The sequence below is a fragment of the Ammodytes marinus genome (assembly GCF_949987685.1).
Source record: "Ammodytes marinus genome assembly, chromosome: 7".
In the NCBI taxonomy this organism is placed as follows: Eukaryota; Metazoa; Chordata; class Actinopteri; order Uranoscopiformes; family Ammodytidae; genus Ammodytes; species Ammodytes marinus.
In genome coordinates, this window is record NC_137211.1 from 17,848,890 (window position 1) to 17,873,877 (window position 24,988).

The 24,988-nt window shown below is 39.6% G+C and overlaps 1 protein-coding gene across 1 annotated transcript in view; it reads left to right on the top strand.

Moving 5' to 3' along the window:
• Positions 1 to 254: 254 nt before the first annotated feature.
• Positions 255 to 24,988, top strand: part of nup210 (nucleoporin 210) — a gene marked incomplete at its 5' end in the record, with an annotated part of 28,815 nt that continues 4,081 nt past the window's right edge. The window contains 35 exons of the mRNA XM_080030712.1: positions 255 to 415; positions 890 to 1,029; positions 2,768 to 2,899; positions 3,487 to 3,583; positions 3,790 to 3,940; positions 4,201 to 4,333; positions 5,933 to 6,091; positions 6,382 to 6,450; positions 6,553 to 6,659; positions 8,143 to 8,283; positions 8,431 to 8,568; positions 8,719 to 8,874; positions 10,794 to 10,992; positions 12,332 to 12,477; positions 14,213 to 14,431; positions 14,653 to 14,826; positions 15,170 to 15,362; positions 15,708 to 15,814; positions 16,296 to 16,400; positions 16,951 to 17,052; positions 17,161 to 17,289; positions 17,521 to 17,648; positions 17,746 to 17,881; positions 17,974 to 18,036; positions 18,468 to 18,647; positions 18,731 to 18,811; positions 18,955 to 19,086; positions 19,374 to 19,532; positions 19,912 to 20,003; positions 20,120 to 20,294; positions 20,858 to 21,033; positions 22,416 to 22,636; positions 22,824 to 22,960; positions 23,775 to 23,889; positions 24,635 to 24,781. Coding sequence (XP_079886838.1) covers positions 255 to 415; positions 890 to 1,029; positions 2,768 to 2,899; positions 3,487 to 3,583; positions 3,790 to 3,940; positions 4,201 to 4,333; positions 5,933 to 6,091; positions 6,382 to 6,450; positions 6,553 to 6,659; positions 8,143 to 8,283; positions 8,431 to 8,568; positions 8,719 to 8,874; positions 10,794 to 10,992; positions 12,332 to 12,477; positions 14,213 to 14,431; positions 14,653 to 14,826; positions 15,170 to 15,362; positions 15,708 to 15,814; positions 16,296 to 16,400; positions 16,951 to 17,052; positions 17,161 to 17,289; positions 17,521 to 17,648; positions 17,746 to 17,881; positions 17,974 to 18,036; positions 18,468 to 18,647; positions 18,731 to 18,811; positions 18,955 to 19,086; positions 19,374 to 19,532; positions 19,912 to 20,003; positions 20,120 to 20,294; positions 20,858 to 21,033; positions 22,416 to 22,636; positions 22,824 to 22,960; positions 23,775 to 23,889; positions 24,635 to 24,781 — 4,900 coding nt within the window. The remainder of the gene's footprint in view (positions 416 to 889; positions 1,030 to 2,767; positions 2,900 to 3,486; positions 3,584 to 3,789; positions 3,941 to 4,200; positions 4,334 to 5,932; positions 6,092 to 6,381; positions 6,451 to 6,552; positions 6,660 to 8,142; positions 8,284 to 8,430; positions 8,569 to 8,718; positions 8,875 to 10,793; positions 10,993 to 12,331; positions 12,478 to 14,212; positions 14,432 to 14,652; positions 14,827 to 15,169; positions 15,363 to 15,707; positions 15,815 to 16,295; positions 16,401 to 16,950; positions 17,053 to 17,160; positions 17,290 to 17,520; positions 17,649 to 17,745; positions 17,882 to 17,973; positions 18,037 to 18,467; positions 18,648 to 18,730; positions 18,812 to 18,954; positions 19,087 to 19,373; positions 19,533 to 19,911; positions 20,004 to 20,119; positions 20,295 to 20,857; positions 21,034 to 22,415; positions 22,637 to 22,823; positions 22,961 to 23,774; positions 23,890 to 24,634; positions 24,782 to 24,988) is intronic.

Sequence of the window (24,988 nt, forward strand, 5' to 3'; positions counted from 1 at the left end):
GTTATTATCATGTGGCTTCCCGGTGTTTCCGTTATCTCCTGACTCGAACTGAAACTGAGACGGAAGACGGCGTGTGTGAGTTCAGATAGAGCTTAAGTTGTGATGTTATCTCCCGAAAAGACGTATGTCTCAGAGCCACAACTACAACCAAAACTACTGCTCAAAACAGATAACTTAATGGGACGGAGGAAGTTTAGCTAGTTCAGAAACACAACGCTCATTCATTCGACCGGTGCCAAGAAATCTCTGCGGAAATGATTTCGTCCGGATTATCAGCGTTTGTATTGCTATTATTAACAACCGTTATTCAAGTTAACGGTACCTCGAAACTCAACATCCCCAGAGTGTTGCTACCGCTTGCGAGAACTACAAAAATTTCCTACACTTTGGAAACCACTGAAGGTTGCTACAGATGGTGAGTAGTAAAGCATGCGGGTGTCATATTTCATGGGGCATTTGAGGCCACATGGCCAAGTCTACTGTATGAACTGTTGTCAGGTCATGGCGATATGTGGGTGCCGGAGAACGGCTAAACCATGGAGTTAAAAATTGATTTCTAAACGTACTTTTTTATACTTTTGTTCGTGTCTTGTGTTCAACTTTTCAATCCATCAACTTTAACAGTAAAGCTGCAGCTCCAAACCCAAGTATAAACATGTTATTTCACCCCAAATTCGCAACTTTTTTTTTACATGACCTGTTTCTATGTATTTTTTTGTAATTACATTTTTCAAATACTTTGGTTTTAATCTTCTTTCTGTATCAACTTACATTTCTACTATAGAGGTTGTAATAGTATCAATTGTGTTGTCTTATTTCATCATTTCACAAGCCTGAGTTAGTGAAAGATAGCGTTAATTAATTTTTTTGTCTGGTCATTTCCTTCCAGGTCGTCCACCAGACCAGAGGTCGCGAGTGTCCGGGCTGTGGATGAAGAGAGCGGCAGAGGCTGCTCCAGAAGAGCTTCTCTTCAGGCTCTCTCCACCCAGCCCTCCAGACTGACCAGCATCATTCTGGCTGAAGATGTTGGTAAGTACACTGTGTACACTATATTATTTATTTAACAATTGTTAAACAAAAGTGGCTCATTCTAGAGCTGTTGCAATGCGTGAGTTTGGAAAAAATAATCTGTGCATAATTTTGTCCCGTTGCACGTTTGTACATTTTCTGAACTTTTTTGAGTCAATGGAGAAGCAGACAAGCAAATACACATACTATAATAGCGTTAAAGATCAGTTGTATTAGTAATAGTAGGTAAAGCCACGGAACAAGGTGTAAGTACAGTATGTGGAATATAACAACAATAAAAATACGTGTTTGTTTATTCGGAAATATGGAAGGCAAAAATAAAGAATGACTGGAGAAAAGTTTCCAAGTTCTCAGAGGATGTTTAATGAAGTGATATCACAGGACAGCTGATGCAGACACAGCAAAAGTCAAAAAGAAAGTGCGTCCTCTCTCGACAACAGAGGCATTATATTATCTCTAAACAGGCTCGAGAAAGTGTCTAAAACTTGCTTGGCCAGAAAGGCCTTTTTTCTAGCAGATACTGTTGGCTTCAGGAATGTTGCTTATCTTATGGGAAAATCAGCTTAAGTTGTATTGCTGTTCTACCTCCTCGTCTCCAAAGCACCAAGAATGAAGTGAGAACATTTATTAAAGTCAAATGTGAAGAATATATAAAGTGTTTAAATGATTATACAATGGGTAAATGCAAATTAATGAGGGGGGTATAATATCATTAAAATAAGAAATATATTTTCCTAACAGATATACAGTATGAAATACTACTGAAATGTCCTAAAAAGTAATCTCCTATAAAATATACAATGGTCTTTGTTTAAAATGCTGATGATGTAAAAATGTGCTTTGTTCCCCCTAAAAATTGCAAGTTATGGAAATTGTGTAATTGCACAAGACATTTTTTCACCCTTCCCATTTTTTGTTTGTGTGAAATGCGGCATGTCATGTCTTGCCTTCGTTACTGTTAGCTGTAAGCATCAGCTTTGTTATTATGAATAACAGACACATTGGCCCATACCATACATCCTAATTGTTTCGTTTTAAACAAACAAAACAAAAACAAAGTAAGACCATCTGTTCAGACCACAGTCACTGGCTTTGAATGCGGTCTAACAAACTGTAGCTGTGTTAGATTTGCCAAAACAGAATCTGATATAATCTCATGGCTCGTGCCACAGCCCATTTACAAGACCAGAGAAACCACAACATTTCACTGGATATTAGCTGTAAAGCATTTTGCCAGCAGCAGAGAATGATTCAGATCCCTCACTCTCATTGGCCATTTCCACACATTTGGTAGAGTATCTGTTTGATACAGGAAGAAGATTCTTGTGCTGTGTGCTTCAACAAAAATGACTGCTCCGCCTATTTAAATGACTGGTTCTATTAAGCCCAGTTCAGACCAAAGATTGGCCTTGCAACGAGACGCAACTGCAACTGCTCGCAACGAGCTGGCCTGGACGTTCTAAAACTGGACCTTGCGATTTGACATGTTGAATCTTCTGCGACTCCTTGCAAAGCGCTGCAACGAGCAGTTCACACTGCTGCGATTTCTCCCCGCAACGTTCTAAAACCGTCTCGTCGCAAGCAGTTGCAAGGCGAATCTTTAGTCTGAACTGGGCTTTAAAGCACCTAGCCATTTATTTCTCCGCTTTTCCATGTTTGTTGAAAGTACATTATAGTAGTAGTACTCTATACAGTATATACTGTATATGTGATATTTTGTCCCCTCTTTCATTTGCAGTTACAGGACAAGTACTGCGCTGTGACGCTATTGTCGACATCATCAAGGAGATCCAGATAGTGTCGACCACTAGAGAGCTTCATCTTGAGGACTCACCACTGGTACTCAAAATTCATGCACTGGACTCTGAAGGTGACTTGTACTAGCTTACCACAGTATAATGGATTTTTCGCCATAAGCTACTGGTCTTATTGATAATAAATAGCCCCTTAAGATTAATAAGCATCCTTTACATCGATACATGTAATATTACACAATTGTGCTATTGTAGGGAGACCACTCCATATTGTTTTTTTTCTGCTGCTTTGAGGATTTCTCAGAGTAATGAGGTCTCTGGCTCTAGGCAGCATTTTCTAACCCCTCAGGCTGCTACTGTGAGGTGGCTGTTTGTTCTGTTCGACCGGGTCCATTTGAGGCTGAGCACTCGGTTTAATGAGCTGTAGCTACAGACTGATTCTTTCCAACGATGACTGTAGGGCCTGGTGTTTTGTTTTTGTTTCCTTTTAGTTTAAAAGTGATTTTTCAATTCCTCAGATGGAGTCGATTGAAAATACTGCAGCAAGTATCCTGTGATGAAATGCCTATTGGGTTTTGTTTGGTTTGGAGATCATTTGACTTCCAAGAGCTTTCAGAAAAAAGTTTAGTGACCTGAGCCTTAAAACTCCCAAGTTCAAAGTTGTATGACTAAAAGAAGAGTCTTGTATTATTTTCTGTTGCAGGAAACACCTTCAGCGACCTTTCAGGTCTAACTTTTGACTGGACCTTAGTGAAAGATGTAGATGTGAATGGACTCTCTGACTCCTACAATTCATTACGGTAGGTTTCCCCTGTGTTAATATTCCATTCAAACTTCAATTAGCAGTCTTGTTTGTTTAACCAAACCTAAAGTAGACAATCAACCTGCAGTACATTGATTTAACAGTTTAACCATACAACTATAAAAGATACAGTCTTATCAAAGTAGTGTCATGTTGCGGATTTGCTTCCTGATTCCTCTTCTTCCTCTCTTTTCCTCCCTCAAGGGTACTCAAATTCTCAGAGTCTACGTACACACCCCCTGGATATATATCTGAAATGGAGCGTGTTGGGAAACAGGGCGATATTATTTTGGTGTCAGGACTGAAAACAGGACATGCCAAATTGAAGGCTAAAATACAAGAGCCATTGTATAAGGTAAGCTGTTCAGAGGTAAAAAAAAAATCAAATAAATACAATATGTATTGTTTATATTTAGTTTGCAGCTGACACCAAAAGAGACTTGAAATATTTCATTTTATAGTTACAGCCAAAGACAGCCTGGTCTGTTTTTTTAATTTGAAAAAGGAAATAAGATGATCTTAGTAAATCTCCTGAGATGCAGACTTCAACCACGTGCACTTTAAGGCGGGAAGCTGAAGTTGTGTTGTCCTGTTGCTATGGTTTCTGTGTCACAGGATGTGGGCGCAGCGGAGGTGAGGCTGCTGATTTTAGAGAACATCCTGCTGATGCCCGCACACGATGTCTACTTAATGGCGGGAACTTCCATCCGATATAAAGTCCTGAAGATAAGACAGGGCACCATCACAGGTCTGACTCTTGTTTACCGCCAAATAAAGTACATTATTCAACTTTTACTTCAGCTAATGTACTGTTTCAGAAGCTTTAAACTCACAGCTCGGCCTGATACCTTAAATACGAATAACAAATGTGGTTTAGTCATCGATGTCTCTCACTGGCCCTCATTTATCAATCTTGCGTAGACCAGAAAAATGGGTGTACGTACATCTCCACGCAAATCTCGGCATTTATCAATATGGACGTGAGCGTAGGGTACGCTCAAATCCCACGCCAGCTCTCAGCTCGTGTACGCAAATTTGAAAACAGCTTAGACTCGCAGTGCAGGCTGTGCCGGGTAGCCGATGACTTTGTTGGACAATTATTAGAAGATAATACAAATGCAGTGCAAATAAGACCGAAATAAAGATATTAATCACTTAAAAATGAGCAGCTTATGGTGTGCAACTGAGTAGGAGAGCTGATTCAATAGTGCGCACACGTAAGGGCAGTTGTCTCCGTTTTGGAGCAGCTGGGGGGACACCGAGGCACGGGGGCTGCATTCATTCAAAATGTTAGCCTAAGTATTAAATATGTAGTAGGCCTACACTGCTCTTTATGATACAAAAAAATACACGGCACAACAATCAGCTTAACATTTTATTTATTTGACGCACTTTGTAGATGTTAGTTCCTCTTTTAATGTGTCATTGATGCTAAAGCGAGCGATTTATTTCCACCTTAACCGGCACGTTTTTCCGATCTGCTGGTGGAGCAGCTCAGCAGGTCAGGGGGCGCTCTCACAGCTGATCGCTGCCGGGTCGGCTTGTGCAGCTGACGGCCGGGCTGACCACTCGTGCCAAGCGCATGCTGTCATACAGTAAAACGCTAAATGTGTTATTTTTAGTTTTTAAAACCCTTTTGAGTAGTGCTATCTAAAAGGGCCAATACATTCTAATCATTCAAATCTCTGCAGACCTCTATTTATTTTATGGGGACCATTATCGGACAGTTGGTGCGTCTTTTTCTCCTCCACCACTTATATTATGCCCGCAGCCCCGCACCCCCAGTTGGTTGCATTTCAGAACAGCAACACGCTTTTTTTAGTGGCGATTTTGAGTCAACACCAACGCTGTTGACCGCAGCAGTTATGTCCTTCCTAACTGCTGCCTTCTGTCGTTATTTGATGCTGCTTGTAGGCTAATGCTCCGAAATGAAACTCTTTTTTTTCTACTTTCGCTGTTATTCTGTCAATTTCTACTTCAGGGAAGTGCCGTATTGCGCATATCCATGTCGCAAAACCTTTGGGTGAGGCCTCTAAACTGAGAAAATATAGGGGCGTGGTACGATTGTTTTCAGCCGCTGCATTTATCAATAATTGCGTGGCGTACGCCGAGATTGGCGAGATACGACTGTTTGATAAATCCCACGCGATACCTGGCGTAGGGAGGTATTTGCGCCAGAATCTGCACCAGTTTCCACGCAAGTTTGATAAATGAGGGCCACTGTGACTAAATCAGTGGAGCAACTGTGCCATCATCTGTCCAGTTTCATATCTGACAAGTATGGAAAATGCCAGCCCTAAAACTCATTTCTGTTTGTGTTTTTTCTTTTTCTTTTTTCTTTTTTCAGAGGTCTCTATGCCCAGTGATCAGTATGAACTGCACCTTCAGAACAGCGTGGTGGGCACTAATGGAAACCCAGAAGTTGCTGTGGCCAGTCTAGATCAAAGCATCTCCACAGTTACAGCAATTCAATTGGGACACATGAACGTGGTGCTGGATCATAAGAGTATCCTTCCGACAAATCGTACTTAGCACTCTGTAGCAGTTATTACAATGGTTTCATGTTCTTTTCCTTGAGTTGAGAATATATAGTGTGGGATTTTGTCTAACCGTAACTGCTGCGATGAAGGGGTGTTTATGTCAAATCTTGTTCTCTATCTGTGAGCAGACAGCCTGATTCAAATGCCAACTAGAAGTAGTGTTGTGCATTTGGCAAACAAATCAAGAGTGTATGTTTGGAGCTGTCACTGTCAATGAGTGTGTCTGGCTTAATTTTCCTTAGTAGCTTTTACCTAGGCATTCGAATGCAAGGAGTGTCTCGCCTACCCAACAGCACATTGTATGTGGTTGAACCAGCATACCTAGGTCTGTTATTATGCCCGTATCATTGAAAACACGATGAAATATTTCATAGTCTCAGTTCTTGAAAGATGTAGCTAACCTCTGTCTTCTCTGTAATTTGTTTAGGTTTTAAGATTCATCCAGGAGACAGCTGGGTTCTGGAAACAGGCAGAGTGTATGAAATCATCATTGAAGTGTTTGATAAATCTGGCAGCAAATTTCACCTCTCTGATGTAAGTGTGCTTCAATAAAACCGCTATGTATTATATTTCCAATTTTATCATAAGTAAAGAACACAACCTCTGTTGTAGTTATATAAGCAGTCTACATTTTGTTTGCTTGTTGCCCCACAAATAATTATTTTCATTTGCTCTGTTTTTTGTTGCTTTGTATTAGTAATATTATATTATATAATAAGTCGCATTGCTCAAATATTGGGCCAGCATTCCAAATGATTTTCTTAGTTCTTGTATAATGGAATAGTGGAAAATGCTTTGGTCATCTTTAAAGTAGATACAGCCTGAGGGGCCCTTTACACGGTGAACACGTGACAGTTTTCCCGTTTTTGTTTAAAAAAAAAAAAAAAAAAACACGTTCAGACGCAATTTATTTGAAATATTCACTTGTACACATGTTTTCAGAGGAAACGGGCCGAAATCGCTGTAGTAGGCATGCCAAGCCAATAGTCAGCGGTGACACTTGGCCTAGTAGATATCTCTTCCGGTACAGTTTGATGCATACAACCTTACTGTAACCGAAAATTAATGCCACTAACGTTCATAAACGTTAGTAAACGCTTTCTGTCCTCTTATTTCACCACATTGAACTTGTGAAAACAGAAGACATGCTGATAGTGAAGGGGCTTTGTGAGCATCTACTTTCCTGTTAGGCGTACTTCAAAATAAAAGTCAACTCACGTTTGTCCAGTGAAATGCTATTAATGTTTAGCCAGTGAAATGCTTTTACTGTGAAGCCGTAGCCTTAATGCTCCTTTTGTTGAACAGTAACTTAACCGCTGCGCACTGAACTATGGATAGTGTTTTTTAATGTAGGGAGAGCCGTGTCCCTGGCATATAGAAGCTACACACGTTTATTTTGCTAGAAAAACCGGCAGAGCACAAATCTTTCCCCAGACAAAGTGGCGGGTGGTCACAGTGATGGTGCCGATGAGACACCGTGCATGTTATTTTGTCTTCTAACTTTATAACTCGCTTGTGGGTATTTTGACAGCAAATGTTATATACTGTGTGAAGTGGAGCGGTGACGTCAGCGTTACCAGGGAAAATGGTTTCTGTGTTTACAAGAAAGCAAAACCGTTGTGTTTTCCAAAAGATCCTCCCTTGGGAGTTGATCTCAAAAACTTGCGGTTTCATGCCTGCGTTTGCTGTTTTCATGTAAATGATATAATGCATCCGCGAAAATATTTTCGCATATGCACCGTTTCCTGTTGTCGTATAAACAGCCCCTGAAACACATCCGAGAGCCGAGATTTGTTGAGCCTCCCTTTGCTAGCCCACAAGTTTTATTAACCAATATTTCGTACCATTGATGAGGGAATGGTCGCCATTTAAGCATGAACAAATCAAATTATTGACACGCAAAATAAAAAAAAAACAGAGTCTGTAAAAGTTTCAAACCAGGCTTCTGTCTAGAATCACACACACACACACAGAGGCAGTAGTAAAAATCTGCATGTGTTTTTTTTATTTGTTGCAGAATGTCCGTATTGGCACTGGTTTCCCCGGGGAGTACTTTGAACTCCAGCAGTCTTCTGTAAATGGATCTTATCATCGTGTCAAAGCACTGCAAGAGGGGCTGACTCTCATCGACGCTATGTTAAGTGGTGTTGTGGATGAAGTGAGTTTAATTGCAACTGTGACCCTTTTTATGCGTCTGTATTTCTGTTGAAGCATCATTACTGCATTCATTCTCTGGCTGTTTTCTGACACTTCAATAGAGAGAGCTTAATCATTTCCTGTGGCCTCTGTTCTGTTCTGTTTTCAGAGTGGAAAGGTCCATCCACTCGCCAACCCAGTCCACAATGAACAGGATGTCGAAATCTATAACCCCATAGTGCTTAGTCCCAGTATTCTCACATTTCCATGGCAACCTAGGATTGGAGCTTATCAGTACACAATAAAGGTAATTGTTCTTTGTCAGACGATATGCCAATAAGGCCAAAGTGTCGAGCATTTCACACCTCTTGTGTGTTTGTAGCGATTACTCTCATTCATATTGCCAAATGTCATTCTAGTTCTAATGGTAGATCCTTTTCTGTGATGCTTGTGACAGGCGACAGGAGGGAGTGGAAATTTCAGCTGGTCTTCCTCCAATAAAGCTGTCGCCACGGTGACTGTGAAAGGAGTGATGACAACAGTCAGTGACGTTGGCGTCAGCGTAATTTTTGCTCACGATCTACGCAACCCTCTACACTTCGGCCAGACCAAAGTAAGTTGGCATTGTAAAATGTCACACGGTGAAACAACACACATGTTAAATATGGATATTAAATAGCACAGTTTCAAATACTGATTACTTTATAGATTTCATTTTTAGTTATTGTGTGATTTCACTTAAAGGTGCAGTGTGTAATATGACATCATCAATAAAGTTCTACAAAGTTCTAGAATGCAACACTCCCTGGGTAACCCCAACCCTTTCGAATAATAACAGAAGCTACAGTGGCCTTCAAGGACAAGAACAATTCTAAATTTGAAACAATGCACCTAATGACATTCCAACTATGACACTTTCAAGATGGCGGCACTAGGCCTTGGTCCAAAATATGCAGAAATATGGATATATATGAGACCCTTTCTAAGGGAAAAAATAATAATTAAAAACATTTTTTTCAGCTATTATGCACTAAATTAAATGTACTTATGGATATTATAATTACTTTCTACAAAATCTGCTAGGAAATAAAACCCAAAATTCTACACACTGCAGGTTTAAGCAATTAAGCATTTAGTAAATGTTTTACAGTACGGTACAGTTTTATTAAAGTAGATTCTTTTTTTATGACTAAACTCGAAGGTATTTGTCGGGGAAATTCAATATTTTCCGACATATCTGTAATAGAAGACTAAACTCAGAGAATTTAAGAATTTAATTACATAATACAATAAGACAAAACAACAGAGTCACAGAGTAAAGTTGATTCAGAAACCTGCAGGGAGACAGCCCAGGAGGGGACTGCCTGCCTGAACTGTATTTTCAGAGAGCCTTTATGCCTCTTCAGGAGAGGGGGGTGTGCTTGGACTGGCCTCAGGGTAAACAGGAAAACAGTTGGTCTTGTGTTTGTATTGTATTGTATTGTATTGTATTGTATTGTATTGTATTGTATTGTATTGTATTGAGGAACTAGATATCTTCAAAGGGACAGGTAAACCCAGTTAGATCGCCCCCAATAAACATTCCACATACACTACAGTTATCTAAGAATCTCTTGACTTCCTAACACATAATGACTAGAGCAAGATTACAAGAGAGTAATTGTAGAAATACATTACTACAAATAATTCTGCCCTCACAGTATTTAAGGAGATAAAGACTCAAATTATCAATTTTTTGTTAAAACAAAACTATTGCCTTGAATATATTTTGCTTTCAGAGGGGTTGAAAGGGACTTTTAAAAGAGCACTGGGGAAGATATAGATGCTCCGAAAAGTGCTCCTCCATCATTGCTGTTCCCAAAGTAGCTACTGCTTAATTCCGTCACAGTAAGCCTTCACTCTTGATGCAGATTTCACAGTAAACGTTCTTACTTATTTGGCATCATTGGATTTTATTACTTTTTCAAAGTCAGCAGTATTTATCCACCTTTTTGAATTAAAACTATTTCAATTTAAAAAATGTAGGAGAGCTAGAGAAACAACTTTTCACTTGTTTAAGTTTCCTTGGACTTTTTCCATCTTAACATTTTTAGCAAAGGTTGTGATTTGTACTTTATCTAATGGAAGTATTTTATGTAATCAGTGAGGTTGTGTAAAATAATTGTAAACAAAACAGATTTAGTTTTTTTTAGCATTAATCACAAAAACAGAAAATTGTTGGGGCGCTCTGTAGGGGTAGTGGGTAGAGCGCATACCATGTGGACTCAGTCCTTGGAGCAGTGGTCGTGGGCTCGAATCTGACCCCTGGGCCTTTAATGCATGACATCCCCCCTCTCTCTGTCTCCCCATTTCAACTATGTTTATCCATACTGTCAAATAAAGCTTGAAAATGCCCAAAAAAATCTTTAAACTTTTTTTTTTTTTTTTTTTAAGAATACACATTGCTGTCTAATAACTTCAGTCTGCCTATTTTAATATCATTCCCAACTCTCAATCCAACACTCTTTAACACCTCTTGCTGTTTTCCCTCAGGTGTACGTTGTTGAGCCTGTGGCCATGGACTTTGCTCCTTGCCCAGTGGAGGCCAGGGTGGGCCTGGTCCTGGATCTGCCCCTCAGGATTTTCGGCCTGCTGGAGGAGGTGGAGAGAGAGCGGGTCATGCTGAGCGACTGCTCCCACTTTGACCTGCAGGTTGAGGAGGAGAACCAGGGCGTCTTCCAACTCCTAGACCGTGAGTCATATTGTAACAAAAAATCTTGTGGTATATTTATCTCATGGAATACTATGTGTTGAATGGGATACAGTAATGGTCACTAACCAATGGATGGTATTAGGACTCATTCATCGATCTCTTTGTTTAGTGTTATTCAATGTGAGGTCTGCCTAATGGCCAATTGAACCAGAGCCAGGCAGACATGAAAGTGAATTGTGGTTTCATTTATTTAGCAAAACTGGAGTAAACCTACATGTGGTCATTTTATATACCGGTAGATTATGTTGCTCACTTTCTTTAATGAAAATGTGCAGTCCACAAGTGCAGTTGTGGTCAGTCCAGTGTGTTGTGTAGGAGGTTCACCCAACGTGTCAATTGTGGTTGTCGCAGTAATAACTAATAAAAACTTAAATAACTACAGTCATTTTCCCAATCGCTACTGTAGTGGCCATTTGTCCTCAATAAAACAGTAACTTGAAAATAAAGAAATCAAACAAAGCAACGTAATCAAAATCATAGCCACTTAGGCACTAGGGGGACGAATCTTACGCAGGGTAGGGAAAAGAGTCAACTGTCCAGTCGGGAATGTGCGTTTTGAAGGTTTATTTTCCAATCTTACAAGCAAACAAAATAAATGTGCAACAGCGTGGAACTGGCCGCCTCATCTCCTTTGTCTCTCTCGTGCAGCTGGTAAAAAACCATGACCCTACCCAGTGCCTCTCTTACCTATGCCCACCTACCTCTATATATAGACACCTGGTGCGCCACAGCTGGCCAATAATTGCAAAACAAAAGAATAAACAAACTCAAATTAACTTTAACTTATAATGCAAACGAGATAATAAACATTAAAATAATCAAATTATTTTACATCAAGCCAACAAACTAAACAAATGTTTTATAATTAAATTGTACAACTGAATAGCTCCAACAGCTACAATTTCCTATACAAGCACCAGTGCAGGAGACTTTTCAATAAATTACAGTTTCACACTATGTAAGGAAGAATTTAAATGGTTATGAATACAGAAACATCTTTTTCTGTAGTATCAGTCGGCCACCCAAATAAATTCAGTGCCAAACACCAATATTGGCCTTTTCTTTTCAAACAGGAAGAGCACAATCCTCTTTAACAATCTATCATTTACATTCTTTTATGGCTTTCAGATTATTATTTTAGCTAAATCTACAATGTTTTTAATTTTAGAATCTTGCATTATTAATCAAAAAGAGGGCAGGGATAAATACTAAGAGCTCTCTGTACTACTGTGTTAGGATGATAAATGAGTACACCTTTATGAACAATTGTGATTATTTGTACATTGTCATATTGTATTGTCTCTTTGTCCTGATCCAGAGAGGCTGGCTCCAGGCCAGGACCACTGCAGTGGGGTGAGAGCCAAAGCCCTGTCTTCTGGCTACACCATGCTTACTGTCAGCTACACCCATGGCAACGTTCACCTCAGTGCCAAGATCACCATTGCTGCCTATCTTCCTCTCAGAGTGAGTCCAAAGGTTTCATCTATCCAGGACCATGCCAATTGTTAACATTTAGATTTATAACTTTGCCTTCTTAAATGAAAAAAATTCTAAGGCCTCCAGAAGTCATGTCCAACCACTTATTTTCTTGGGGTTTTAGTTGTTTATTTGATAGTATACTTAACCTAAAATGCTCTAACCTAAAAGCAAAATGACCCTTTGTTTAAGGGGGGAAAAAATTACTTTTGCACACATTGACATTTATACAGTCATACAGGAAGAAATGCAAAAATCATTTAGTGTTAAAATCTTCTTCTGACTTCCCTCTATGCTGTGTGCATTCAAATAATTAATTATACACTTTCTATACTGATGTATTTTCTATGCTGGGGGCTTGTGTATTACTGGACAGAATTGAAACCAAATTCAACTGTTGTGGTGGAGTACTTTATTTACCGGTGTTACATTTATTATTGTGATACAGTGACCAAATCTACTATCATGAACCATGTTGTCACTCCTGATCCACCATTAGCTGTGGTTTGTATGCATATTACATTAAGGTTATCTGTACAGTGACATGCTGTTTGAAGCACCGCCTTTGAGGCAATGTATTCTTTATGATGGGATTGAGTAGTATTCTTCAAAATATTGCAGACATTTTTGGGATGTTTCTTCACTTGTTTATGCCCTGGCAGCTAAAGGTTGACCCACTTTTACTCCTTTGCAGTGAAATACTGTGTATTTCAGCTCAATATTTCCTCCAGCTAATTTCCTCTTTAACACCAGAACGGCACAGCTGGTATAGATATAAAAAAACAGCTTTAGTTTTATAATTTTTAAGGAAATTTGTTTGCAGACCTACTTTTTATTGTTTTACATCTAGGGTTGCAAAATTCCGGGAATTTTCAAAGTTGGAAACTTTCCATGGGAATTTTGGGAATTAACGGGAATAAACGGGAATTTACTAAATTTAAAGCAACCCAAATGCACTAAATTCTCCTAACTATGTTATTTCAGTCCAGGCAAATGTTCTAGACTGTAAAAAGCAGTGTTTTAAACTAAGTTTTATAGTATTTATGAACATTTAATTTCAAATCAGATTTTTTTTAAAGCTTATTGAGACACCCAACATGATATCATATATTGATTTTTACTAGACCAGGTTAACAGAGGCTTAAACTGTGATTTTATATATAGTTGGGGACAATATATTTTAGCATAATCTTGACTAAAACAACCAGATGTTATGCAAGTACACTTGGCAAATTGCACATAGCACACATCCTACTGCAGGGGTACTGAGGCCACGCCCCCTACATGCACTGTGCATTCCTCCATCACATGGGGGGCATTTGACTTTATTTATTGAATGGGTGGGGTCAGACAGATGAGTAATATTTAACTCAACATTCATCTTTTTGTTGTTAAGTGAAATTATTGATTGTTCATAAAATAATCAAAACTTGATAAAGTTCTTCTTACAAATAAATGTGTTCAAATGTAATGTTTTTTAATTGTATGTTTGTGCATGGATGTCTGCCTATGACCAAACATAGTGTTTAAATGTTTAGATTTATGTTTGGATATAAAAAAAAATCATTTAAATTACCAACATTTAGTTAATTCCTATAATTTCCAATTTTGAATATTCCCAAAATTCCCGAGCGAAATTTTCCGGAAACTTTCCACCCCTTTGCAACCCTATTTACATCCTACTAAAAGTGTCCTGCTCGTACATTTAATTCTTTCTTTGCAGGCTATTGACCCTGTATCCGTGGCCGTGGTGACTCTGGGCTCCTCTAAAGAGATGTTGTTTGAGGGTGGACCACGACCTTGGGTTTTAGAGCCCTCCAAGTTCTTCTGCAACTTGAGAGCTGAGGACCAGTCCAGCGTGAGCCTGACTCTGACCAACCCCTCATCTCACAACCACAACAAGCACTGGGTCCGAGCAACCTGCCAGGCCCTGGGAGAGCAGGTGGGATACACTCAAATCCTCTTGTGTCTGTTTACCATTCATTCCGCCAACTAAATAATTGTATGGTTAGGTTTCATAACTTTTCCCTTGTATTGTACCTTGAGAACAAAACCTCGGAATTGATTTTTATTACCACTTACTCTTTAGTACTGTCACGGCTCAGAATTGTTGTAGAAATACAACTGTTGTATTGTAACTGTTGTCATGATGTCATTCTTCAGGTGCTTGAGGTGATGGTGGGGAACGAGGCCAGTGTGACCAATCCATATCCTGCTGTGGAGCCGGCAGTGGTCAAGTTTGTATGTGCCCCTCCGTCTCGCCTCACACTGGCCCCAGTGTACACCAGCCCACAGCTAGACCTCACCTGCCCACTGCTGCAGCAGAACAAACAATTGGTACGTATGTGTTTCCTTCACTAGGGTCAAAAGAGCTTTTCCCTGTTGTCTTTAGTTGCGTACACATAGATTTTTTTTTTACCTTTGTCCATGGTGGTTTACACTGAAATAACTTAAGAAAGGTCATTTTGGTGTTTGTGAAATGATTTTGTTCTAAAAAGGAGGCAGTCAGCTTTGTTCTAAAAAGAGACGCCTGCTATTTGAAGAAAGTGACTGCTACCATACAAAAAGGACTTGCACATTGCAAAATTATTAAGAGTATCTTGAGCTTATTGTACATAAGGATAAATAATGGAAGCCTTATTTTTAACAAAATTAATTGATCATGAATATCTTTTTCTAGGTGCCCGTTTCAAATTATCGGAACCCCATTTTGGATTTGGCTGCTTTTGATCAACAAGGAAGGAAGTTTGACAACTTCAGCTCTCTGAGCATGATGTGGGAATCGACCAAGATGTCACTGGCCAGTATTGAACCTACTCTGCCCATGGAGCTGCTGCCATTCGAGGATGGCAACAAACAGATGAGACTTCACGGTAAAACATTGTGACAACCTTGTTAGCTTGTTTTTGTTTTATTGTCTTTTAGAGAAAATGTGGGTTTGTCGGCTTAACTTCACTCTCTTTTTGTGGACATTTGTAAAGTAATGAGGTAAAAGCAGGGGAGAAAGCTCTGACAGGATTTAATTGCAAGAAAGCGGAAGCACACAGGGAATTATCTGTTCACCTTTCACTGTGAATACATTTTGTATTGTGTTTGTGCTGTCTGTTGCTTTAGATAAGGGATGACAAATCGTTTGCATTACTGTATGTGTAATTACTTTTTTTTTTTTTTGAAAAAAAAAGTTTTGATTCCCTTTTCTTTGTTGTCATCTGTGGCAGGACGTCGGACAGTTGTTGTCCATCATCAGACAGGCATTGCTGCCATCACTGTGACAGCTCTTGGTTACCAGGTTTCACACCTCACAGCAGCCAAAGTTCCTAGTCCAGTAAGTGAATGGAGCGGATCAACCACTAAAACATGTTCAAAATGTTTTTCACTTCCTCTTAAAAAGCAGAAGCAGCTGAACAATATTCAAATTAGAATCAATCTGTGAAAATAGTTTTAAGTCTAGTGAGATATTCTTTAGTTTTTTTTATTCTGTTTTATTTTATTTTTGACAATAAAAAGGAATAACTGTGATGGAAATGTCCATTTGATACATGTATCTTTTGGAATCATCAGATTGCACTCTTTTTTATCTATGCCATTTTGACGTGCAATGTCATAATTAAGCTTTTTTTATTGTCCTGTCTGATCTGTTCAAGCTTTAACTTACTTCCTAAAATATTTTCATTTATACACACACACTTCAGCCTTCATAATCGGACATTACCAGTATCCTGCTTTGCATGTTGGTATAACGTCTATATTTGCATGCATTCCACTCATTTCATTTTGTCAACTCTTTTCCTTCTTCTACTGGACAGTTTGACCCTTTGATCCCTGTCTCAGCCACTCTGGAGCTCCTGCTGGTGGAAGATGTGAAGATTTCTCCTGACTCTGTGACAATATACAACCACCCAGACGTTCGGGTAAGGGACAGATTAATCAATGCTGTGGTGGCTTCACATACATATCCCAGGTGCATCTCTTTACTCTTGCAAGGATAAACATTGACAGATATTGGTTTTTGGTATAACTGCTTTTTTTGATTTCTTATCCAAATATATTATTTAGTCTTCTTCACCATGCAGAACAGGAACATTTAATTATTTTCCCATTACCCATTGGTATCAACTGAAGCAAATCAAATGTTGATCATTGATATTCTAGGCACAAGCTGATATCCCTTCCCGTCTTTGCTATGAGGCCTCCCTTTTCTAATCTTGTGTGATATAAGGAGCAGTGCTGGGCAGGGGTTGGGGGTTAAATCACATCTAGTGACCTGTGTAAGAGGATTTCATAGAGTTGAGTGTGGTCAGAGGTCGCCTTTAATGTGAAATGCAAGGCCATCTGTCAAAAGAGCACCACGGTGAACTTGCACAGTGTTCTGAATCGCTCCGTAATGTGTCATCCTTTTTACTCGCACACTCGCTTGTTTTCAGCTTGGTCAAAAAGCATTGATTGTGTTTTATTTTGCAGGCGAACCTGGCCCTGCAAGAAGGCTCCGGTTATTTCTTTGTCAACACCAGCTTTAAAGGGATAGTAGACGTGGTATTCCAGGAGGCCCAAAGAACAGCTGAGGTAACAGGGAAGCTCTGCACTGTGATGGAATTAGTTCAAGAGAAATACACAGTTATGAATGTGAATATCATAAAAATATATCACTTTTGATTTGTTGTGTGTGCCCAGGTTTCTCCCATCCACCCAGGTGAAGTTAAGGTGATGGTCCATGACCTCTGTCTGGCTTTCCCAGCACCTGTCAAGGCCACAGTGCACGTTTCTGACATCCTGGAGGTTTATGTTCGAGTGGTTGACAAGGTCAGTGTCTTTCTAGCCCCACGATCCCTCGTCTTTGAGGGTCACGACACGGCTTGACAAGATGATCCCTATTATCAGTACCACACATTCCTGAAATTCTTAAATGATGTCTAAACACTACATACTCACCCAATTTTCACGAAAGTCAGCCTGTTTTGAATTAACGCGGGAGATTTGCCCCATGTGTGAACCTTTTCTCTGATGATGGTTGTTCATTCCTCTGTATTACAGGTGGAGATTGGCAAATCAGTGAGGGCTTATGTCAGAGTCTTGGATGATAAAAAGAAGCCTTTCTCAGTGAGCTATTTCCATTTCATGAATCTAAAACTCAAGGGTGCTTCGTCCATAGTCTCTCTGAAGTAAGTCATGTGGAACTTGTTAAGTTTGATGATGTAATAACTTATAAATAATGTTTTAATAATACATTTCTATATATTTGTTATTTTATTTTTGCAGACCATTAGCAGAGTCCACAGAAGATGATACAGCTGTGTTCATTGTGAAAGGCGTTTCCATCGGTCAGACCAGTCTTTCAGCTTTCCTTGTGGATAAAAATGGGCATAAAATTGCATCTGCACCTCAGCCAATCGAGGTATAACTTTGTGTGAATTTGTAAAAGGTCAGTTCAAATTTTCACTCTTGTATATATTGTAATTTCCTTTTCTTTATGTTCTTCACTTCTAGGTTTTTCCACCGTTCAAACTCATCCCAAGGAAAATTACTCTGTTAATTGGAGCGATGATGCAGGTGTGTATTCCATTGATGCTCAAGCCTCGTCTGCAAACAGCTGGCCTCAGTTTGTCTTGCCAGAAGAGTTCATCTGGTCCTCAGTTTAGCTTCCAAAAGAGCCCTCTGCCAGGACTCTTCTGGAAGAGGATGTTAGCTTCATTTCTCTCAACTCATGCCTTAATTAGAAAGCATTTACCAGAGGCCACTTATTGCTGAACATTGAACTATGTACTACTACACATGATTGAGGTTGTGTATCTATTTTTTTCCAATCTTAAATAGTCTAATTCCCGACAGATAATAGCTATCTGCATTTATTATCAACCGTTCATTGATGAACGTCAGTGTTTCAAAGTTCACCTATCTAAAAGATGATACCCAACTTTTCTCATGTCTGCTTTCTCTCTTTCAATCTCATTCCCTGTTTAATTTTTTTCTCTCATTTACAGATCACATCTGAGGGTGGCCCTCAGCCTCAGTCCAATATCCTTTTCTCTATATCCAATGAGAAAATAGCATCTGTCAATGGAATTGGCCATGTCAGGGGTGTTACCATTGGTAACGTCACCGTGACTGGACTGGTCCAAGCGGTTGATGCCGAGACTGGGAAGCTAGTTGTTGTGTCTCAGGTAAATATATACAGAGGATGCGGCCTAGTGTCTGGCTGTAGATTTTTTAGAGATGAAAGCTGATTATTGTCCCATGCCCTCAGGATCAAGTAGAAGTTGAGGTTGTGCGATTGACGGCCATTCGAATCAGAGCACCTATCACAAGAATGAAGACAGGAACACAGGTATGATGACAGTTTAGAAAAATAGCCCATACCTAAGCTTTACTGCTAACAGAGGCATTATGATTAACTGAATTCAGTCCTCTAAATGGTCGATATTGTATTCACTCAGATTCACCTTCATGAATCTCCTTTCCTTTTTCCAGATGCCTGTCTATGTGATGGGTCTGACCAGTAGTCAAACGCCCTTCTCCTTTGGCAATGCTCTACCCAGCCTCCATTTCCACTGGTCCACCACCAAGAGAGACATTCTGGATGTCCAGCCAAGACACAGTGAAGTACTGTGCACACACGATGTTTGCTCTTGCATTTGATATCACTTGCAGTTGTGCCACTGAGCCATTTCTATTTTTGGCTCTTGTCCTTTCAATGCTTCTATCAGATTGACTAAAGATGTGCTGTCTCTGCATTACAGCATGATGGGAAAAAAAAAGGATCTGTAATGTCTCTGCCTTCATCTCAGCCTCTGCCTAGTCACTGCTTCCCCATTACTTTGGCTTGTTTTATTTAATTTGCTGCTGCTATGTTTGCCGTTTCCATAATGGTGCCTGTGTGTCTCCTTCAGGCTAACATGGAGCTCCAGTCAGAACACAACTTTGGCATGAGTGTGACTGGACGAACGAGAGGGCGGACTGGGCTGAAGGTGGTGCTCAGAGCTACTGACCCCATGGCTGGGCAGCTATTGGGCGATCTGCAGGAGCTCACAGACGAGGTTCAGATCCAGGTACAGCAGCGTGAATACAACTCTTTGCGAAGGGATGCACTTGGAAAAAAATAAATGCTCTATACATCATCATACCTGTTTTTCCTGAGCTCCGGTGCTTTATAATTTACAGCATTTTTGGATATTTTATAACACCCTTTTAATGGATTACATTGCGTATTATGGCCACCCTGCTGCTGCTTCATAATAGAGACATCTGGCATTTAAGGCAGTGGAGAATTGAAGTTGCTTGTGCAGTGATAAGACTATAAATGAGTCGGAGTTGAATGTGTCCAGCTTCAAAATGCATTAAACTATGATATGTCACTATTAGTAAAACATCAAGGAATTATTAAAGTCCTCTAAAAATTTCAATTTCAAACATTTTGCTTTTATCAAGGTCTATGACAAGCTGCACATGCTTAATCCCGACGTAGAGGCTGAGGAGTTACTGTTGGCGCCGAACTCAGCCATCAAACTCCAAACTAACAGGTGAGTCACAAGTGCCTGCACAGGGTTTTTTTTTGTTCAGTTAATTCTGAAAGCATTATGCTTACAATGCAAAGTGACAGGGACGTGGATAAACTTGATTATGTCTCTTCCAATAGGGATGGTGTTGGTGCACTCTCTTACCAGATGCTGGATCACCCTGACCAGGTCGTTATCGCTCAAGTGGACGATAAGGGCTTCCTGTTCTCAGGCTCTCTCACAGGCATCTCCTCTCTGCTCATCACCTCACACGAGACCTTTGGTGTCAATCAAACTCTCGTCCTCGCCGTGAAGGTCAGCTATAGCAACTACCTTGCAAGATGTTATTCAATGAGCTATGTTTTGTCAGTCTGCTGAAACATTTACATATTTCATATTCCAAATTACTCGGTGTGATTAATATGCTTTGAACACTTTATTATCATACAGCTGTTTGTAATTAGAAAATCTGAATGCGGAGCTAAAATATGGTGCCTCCCAAAGGTAGATAAAGGTAAGTTTAAGCAACTTGACTTTAATAAGGAGACGTCTACATCCACTGGTTGCACATCTATGCAATTTAGTTTTCAATTGGGTTTTGTAAATAAACACCATGACAAGGATGAACATTTTTTCCCCATGAGTCTATGAAACAATATACAGTATGTATTTTATGTTCATTAAACAATCAGCAACTCTTTAATGGCTAAATGTGAGCTCACATTTTTTGTTTTACATTTCTAACATTCTAGAGGGAATACTTCAGGGATTATTCTAGTCTCGAAAGCATTTACAGGACATATCTGAACCTTGAAAGGATAGTTTACATAGTCATTTGTTTACTGTATGTAACACTGGTTCTTCCCTTCGTTCCCCAGGTGGTGCCTGTGTCCTATGTGCGCTTCAGTACCAGTCCAGTGCTCTACACGGACACAAGGGAGAGCCTGAAAGCCTTTCCCCTGGGAACAGTGCTAACCTTCAATGTCCACTTTCACGCCAGCACCGGAGAGGCCTTACACAGCTCTAACTCCCACCTTACGTTTGCCACGAACAGGTTTGTCACTCACATCTATATGTCCTTTAACACATTATGTGGCCGTCATCTAGTGACATAATTCATACGTTCATAAACAGTGTGACTCAATGAGTGAAAAATGACTTCTAAACAGGCAGAGGAGGACATGTTTAGCAGTTGGTTTAGTGCCCCAAGGTTGAAAAGCTATTATCCTTCTGTTCTGTGCTATATATAGATAGAGAGTACCAAGGCCCTCACCCAGCCTTGCAGGACCTCGTGTCCGATAGTATTTCAAATTCTGCCAGACGAGCTCTGTCAACACACCCTCTACCAGATGAAAAACAAGAGCATTGAATTTGGAATGTGTTTATGCATGATTGTTTTTTTGTTGATAAAAAAAAATGGACAAACGAGTTTTCTTGAAAACTAGATTTTTTTTTTTAGGGCATTTGACATGGTGGATCATTATGGCATCAATCAACTAATATCATAAATCTGGAACAACAAAATGTTCAGACTTTTTTCTTAGCCAGTGATAACATACACCATAATCTTCCTCTTTGTTATGTATTAATATATGTACAGTGCAACCAGAGTAGTTGAGGTCATGGCAGGGTGAAGTGGCATTCATTTCTAGGCTGTTGCTTCAGACTCATTTCAGATGGAGTTTTGAGTGAGTGTGTGAGATAACTTAATGGCATTGCTGCTCTCCCAGTGAAGGACCTCAATAAATAGATTCTGTTACCTTGTTCTTCGGGTGCTGACAGATCATTTTAGGGGGAAAGTATCAAAATCAGAGCGGAACAGAGTTGATAGTCTCGGGACTAAGAGGCTGGCCTTTGATTAGATCCTATTGAGTCTTGAAGGATCCATCTGGATTTTGCTGTTATTTGGGGGAACAGTTTGGCCTTTTTGTTCAGTACAGAGGTTTTGGAGATGGAGGCAAAAAAAAAAGTATTTTGTTGCTTTCATTGCTTTCGATAGTCAGACGCATCAACATTCCCGCTTCAAATGAGTCGCATTGTAGTGCCGTTTATTAGTGACTTGTCTGGTGTGCAAAGGCCATAAGAGCTACCATAGCAGGAAATACAAAATTAAACTGAATTTAGGAATGGGAATTATTTATTTATTTTCAAAACTATTCTAAATTATTATTATTATTATTATTATTATTATTATTATTATTATTATTATTATTAGTATTATTATTATTATTATTGTTATCATGTACAATACTACTGACATTTAAGAATGATTTTATTAACAAAGACGATGCTATTTTATGCAAATAATTTTTTTAGTTAAATATTCTTTGTTCTTGAAAAGCTATTGCTTATTTTTGAGTATTTCATGTTTTTTTTGTTTTTTTTACAAGATTAATAATTATTGTCTTAATTGTTGACTTCTGTTCTGGCCTGCAGAGATGACCTGGTGCAGGTGGGGGTTGGGCCTGGTAACCACACGCTGACCGTCAGGACCATCAATGTTGGCCTCACTCTTCTTGCAGTGTGGGACAGTGGAAACACGGGTGTGGCCGACTACGTTCCAATACCTGTGGAGCATGCCATCTACCCATATGAGGCCTACAGGCTGGTGGTGGGTGATGTGGTCTGCTTTAATGCCCACCTAACCAGCCCAGATGGTGAGAGATCTCCATGTTTTTTCATGAGTTTATCAGTTTATTTTGAATTTACTGTAAGAATAAAGTACCTATTTGTTTTTAGACCATGCCTATATTTTTCTCTTGCATATCATAAGCATTTTTTTTTTTTTTTACTAATGCGCACATATCATTTTGAAATATGGACTCTATCTTCCCTTCTTTGCAGCTGTTCATGGTACTTGGAGCTCCTCAGCTAATGGTGTCCTGCAGCTGGACCCTAAAAGTGGTGCGGCCGTGGCCAGAGACTCTGGGACGGTCACTGTGTACTATGAGATTCCTGGCCTTGCTAAAACATACTCAGAGGTAAGTTATCTTTAGGCTGTAAGTACTATTTAAGATGCAATGCGTCACCGACAGACTCTTCTGATAAGGCACAAAGACAGCGTATACATGGTTTTATCATGGCTGTGATGAACGAGCTAGAAGTAACCGGTACCGTGTGTTTCCAATTATTCAAACGGCACACCTCTCTGGTTTTATTCATTTCTACTCTCGACATCTCTATCCTCCAGAGATTTCCATATTCTCCACTAGAGCATCAATCCCATTCATTCCTTCAGCAATGTATTGTAAGGAGAAATTAAAGTACAACAAGGTGTATAGTATATCCATCATTATCTTTCAGTAACACATTGTTTTTGCCCTAATGTGTGCGCAAGACAATTTACTGAGATCTCCCACACGATGGAGCGTGGAAAAGGATTAATTGTCTGTCTCTCATTGTCACCATACTCCCTCCAGTCCAGCACCTTCCTGCCCGTGAGCTGAATGTTACCTGCAGTGGGGATAGGAATATTTCCTGTTAGCAGAACAAGAATTGATGAGAATTTTGGTGTGAGGCATTTTATCTTAAACAGAAAAGGCGCTCACACGCATATTAACTAAAGGAACAGAATGGAGGTATGTCCAATGTGAGAGGGGAATGCAGGTAGAGGTAGCAGTAATGTTATATTTAACACTCAGATTAGTTTTAATTAGTTTAGTTTCAATGAGAGTCTGGTGTGATTGATGTCAGCCATTAGCTGCGGTGTAAATTAAAATGTGATTATTCCAAGCACACACCTGAATCGTATTAAGATTTATTGGCTGTTTTCTTTTTCTCTGAATGCTTGTGAAGGTGGTCGTCGAAGCAGCTACAAGGACCGCAGCCATGGCACAGTCTACACCGGTCAGGACCGGAGAGGAAACAAAGGTCCTGCTCACTACCAGAGAGAGAGGAACCAACCTCATTGGTACAGGAACTCAATCACTTTTAACGAAGCATTAGTTAAAGGAATAGTCATTTCATTTTTGGGGAAATGCACTTAATTTCACTTTCTTGCCTAGAGTAGAGAAGAACAGATTAATGCCACTCTTATATCTCTGTGGTAAATATGAAGCTACAGCCAACAGCCTTTTAGCTGAGTGTGGGGGAAAAAAGAGGGGGACCAACTAGCCAGGCTCTGTCCAACAGTAGCAAAAAAACACCCAGTAGCACCTCTAAATGTCACCAATTAACATGTTATAGCTTTTTTGTTTAATCTGTAGTAAAACCAAAGTGACAATTTGTGTTTACAAGGATTTTTGTTTTGGCTGAGAATCAAGCAATGGTCAGACATAACCCCCTAAAAACAATGAAATGCCAATTTTACCCTTAGGTTGTTTTATAGATTAAACACATTGTGTTATGTTTGGGCAGAGCCGCGCTAAGTCATTCCCCTTTTCCATTATATGTACTAAACTCAGCTAACCGGCTGCTCTCTGTAACTTCCTATTTAACATCTAACTCTCCTCCAGATAGTGAAAAGGCAAAACTGTAAATGAAAAAATTATTTACTTCATGTCAATTTTCTAATTGAATGAATTGCCCTACAGAAATTGAAAGGATACCGAAAATAGTCATTAACATTAATCTCTACTTTATTTTTTATTTTTATGAACACTATGTAATGAAGCACAAGGGTTTTGTGTCTTATGTAAGTGTGCTCTATCCTGCAGGAACCTGTTCCTCTGCTCAGGCCGAAGCTATTTCTCAGCTGCAGCCAGAAACCTCTGTCAGCTGCCATCTCGGCTTCACCATCGATGCCATTGACTTCCCTGCAAATGAACTCTTCAAAAGACACACCAGCTTTGACACCAGCATTGGTAAGGCTGACCTGAACTCAGACCACAGCTCACATGCATGGTCAAAGAACCATTGAGTGCTTATAATTAGGCATATGGCCTGTGAGCATTTTGACAATATTGAGTGATTTCCTTATATTCAAATATAGTGCATCTGGCCCAGTTACCAACCTTGTTAACCTTGTAACCTTGATTTTTAAATGACTTGCGTTAGTCAATTGATCTGGG